The sequence below is a fragment of the Etheostoma cragini genome, chromosome 15 (assembly GCF_013103735.1).
Source record: "Etheostoma cragini isolate CJK2018 chromosome 15, CSU_Ecrag_1.0, whole genome shotgun sequence".
NCBI lineage: Eukaryota > Metazoa > Chordata > Actinopteri > Perciformes > Percidae > Etheostoma > Etheostoma cragini.
Genome location: NC_048421.1, coordinates 22,666,362 through 22,669,424, shown reverse-complemented (window position 1 = coordinate 22,669,424; position 3,063 = coordinate 22,666,362). Strand labels below are relative to the sequence as shown.

Below are 3,063 nucleotides of genomic sequence, written 5' to 3'. Positions count from 1 at the left end.
CCCCCCCCCCAAAGTGATTTTACATTCCGGCTCTTTCTCCCTTTTTCGACCAGATCGATGACACTGTGGCTAGTCTGGTTATCGCCCAGCTGCTCTTCCTCCAGTCAGAAAGCAACAACAAACCCATCCACATGTACATCAACAGTCCTGGTGAGAAACTCTGCATGGCAGAACTGTACAAATCCAAACAGAAGAACAACCTTAAATCCTAATGATCATTTTCCATTTCAGTTGTCCTGTGCATTTTTTTTGTTTTCCTTTTTCCATTACATTTGAACTACAGTTTCTACATTTTTCAGTTTTCTCTATTGGACTCGCAACGTTGAAACACAAAGCCAGGCCTAATTGCCATTTCACATTATCACAAAGTTTCCTTTTTAGCATTTCTTTATGGCGTCGTTATGTTGTGTAGTCTCGTTTTGCCAGACCTTCCTCCCCAGCAATGCGGAGTAAAATGTGCTCTGGTTTATTGGCATTTCTTTAAACCAATCACAATCATCTTGGGCGGTGCTAAACTCCGCATGGAGCCCCTGTGAAATAGCCTCAGAAGGAAGTTGTTTTTGGTGGAACGTGTATGTTCAAAAGTAGTTTTAGTCCCCCAAAAAATAAATACAATGAGCCTGTTTAAACCAGTACATTGATGCCCCGTCTTTCCCTTCCCCGTCCCCCAGGCGGTGTGGTGACAGCGGGCCTGGCCATTTACGACACCATGCAGTACATCCTTAATCCCATCTCCACCTGGTGTGTCGGCCAGGCAGCGAGTATGGGCAGCTTGCTCCTGGCGGCCGGAACGCCGGGCATGAGGCATTCACTGCCCAACGCCCGCATCATGGTCCACCAGCCTTCAGGAGGCACCAGGGTAAGGGAGTCTCCCACAAATAAACGTTTTGAAATCATTTTACTGAAACCAGTAATATTAACCCCTATCTGTGTGTCCAGGGCCAGGCCACAGACATCGCCATCCAGGCTGAGGAGATCCTGAAGCTGAAGAAACAGATCAACGTCATCTACGCCAAACACACGGGCCAGCCGCTGGAAACCATTGGTAGGTTCCAGCTTTGTGGGCTCGCTTACACCCAGCGCCAAGCCCGAAGCTAATGTCTTTCCTAGTGTAAGACCGACGCAGCTGTCAATTTCCCGGCAAGCGCCTACGCCGTTCAAATAGCAACTCGCGCACATTGGCCTGCTGGTCTTACAGGGAGGTGTGTTCAGGTGTAATTCTGGCATGCTGGTCTTGCAGGGAGGTGTGTTCAGGTGTAATTCTGGCATGCTGGTCTTGCGGGGAGGTGTGTTCAGGTGCATTCTGGGCCTGCTGGTCTTACAGGGAGGTGTTTTCATTGCATTCTGGGCCTGCTGGTCTTACAGGGAGGTGTGTTCAGATGCATTCTGGGCCTGCTGATGTTACTGGGAGGTGTGTGCAGGTGCATTCTGGGCGTATTGCCATTTTGAGACAGCGGGACGTGAGTGACCAACTAAAAACTCTAAAGTCAGTAACGCAGCATTTCAGCGCAGTAGTAAAAATCTGCCTAGGCTCGTGCACAACTGTGCTTGTTACACGCACGCAATAGATTAAACATACATGTAAATGCAATGCACAAGGGTACAAACGTGCCTGGCTTTAAAAGGAAATTGCAGATGACACTCTAGTTGATTGCCTGTAACACCCAGAACACACCTATGAATTAATGAAGTCTTTTAAACAGCGGCTGTTGCTAGCAAAAGTGGATTCGTACAAGCCCTAAACGCAGCTGCGCCAGGCGCTCATTAAACTGGGGCCCAAAATCTTCAATCTAACTGAAAGGCAAGGGCTTTGAAAAAGATAAGATTAGCAGTGCAATACACAGAAAACAATGCATTATTATTACTACTACTACTACTGGAAATAATTCCTACTACATGCACAAAAACTTTTTTTTAACATTATTTTGTGGGCATTTTAGGCCTTTATAGCTATAGAAAGCTTAGCCATGAGAGGGGAGAGAGGGGGGGAATGCCATACTGCAAAGGGCCGCGGATCGGAGTCAAACCCGCGGTGTCGAGGGGTTAACCTCCATATATGGGCGTGCACTCTACCAGGTGTGCTAACCCCGCGAAAAGACTTACACACATTACAAAACTACACAAAAGGTGCAACTTGCACAAACATAAGTTTACTTAAATCTTTATAAATACTATTTAAGTATTAGTATTTGCCACCAGTATCTATGCATTTGCCTACCTGTGTTATGTAACCAACAAAAATTGAAACTTCAGACAGTGTCTGCTCCTTTTTGGGTGGCAGGAGTGAAGAGGAGTTGTGTTCAAACGCAATATTAATGTGACCCGTTATTCCCCCCCCTCTCTCTACCCGTTCAGGGGTCTTAAACCTTGTTTAAGCCAAGGACCCCCTAACTGAAAGAACCATGAGCAGGGACCCCCTATAATGTATCAAACTGGGCCTACGATAACGCGTGTTTAATGCAAGGAATACTAAGCTATTAAAACGTTGGATTCACTGGTGATTTAGTTTTACCGGGCTTTTTCAATGTAAAATATAGCACCGCTCAATTTGCTCCATGGCTGCAACGCAACAAGCGCCTAGATGTATGGCTGCCGCCATGGAAACCGAAACTTGGCCATGTTAAATTTGGAAGCCATGATCGGATTCAAAACATTTCTACTGAATTTGTAATTAGCTCCTAGGCCTAAAATCTCTTGCGTGAAAGTGAACGGTGCCCCGTTCTTCTCGTTTTCTGTCCTTTCAGAGGGTGTGATGGAGAGGGATCGCTACATGGGCCCCATGGAGGCGCAGGACTTCGGTATCATCGACAAGGTCCTGATCCACCCGCCCCAGGCCGGCCAGGATGAGCCGGAGCTGGTGCAGAAAGAGCCGGCGGCGGCAGCACCAGCAGCCAGCCCCCACCCACAGCCAGAGTCTGCGGCCCCTGGGCAGGCCCTCCCCGGGACAAACCCCCCCTCCTCACACAAACCTGAGCCATGAAGGCGCAGACAGAACGCTGGTGGTTTGATACCCAACAGTTTGTGAAGAACAAGGCGGCGTGTCCATGATGTTTTTTTTCTCTC

General features: G+C 47.9%; 1 protein-coding gene across 1 annotated transcript in view; it reads left to right on the top strand.

The window, feature by feature from the left end:
• The window catches only part of clpp (caseinolytic mitochondrial matrix peptidase proteolytic subunit), a 4,784-nt gene extending 1,727 nt beyond the window's left edge, over window positions 1-3,057 (top strand). Inside the window, exons 4-7 of the mRNA XM_034893533.1 lie at window positions 54-150; window positions 672-859; window positions 940-1,045; window positions 2,745-3,057. Of these exons, the coding sequence (XP_034749424.1) occupies window positions 54-150; window positions 672-859; window positions 940-1,045; window positions 2,745-2,980 (627 nt within the window). The 3' untranslated portion in view covers window positions 2,981-3,057. The remainder of the gene's footprint in view (window positions 1-53; window positions 151-671; window positions 860-939; window positions 1,046-2,744) is intronic.
• Window positions 3,058-3,063: the final 6 nt, after the last annotated feature.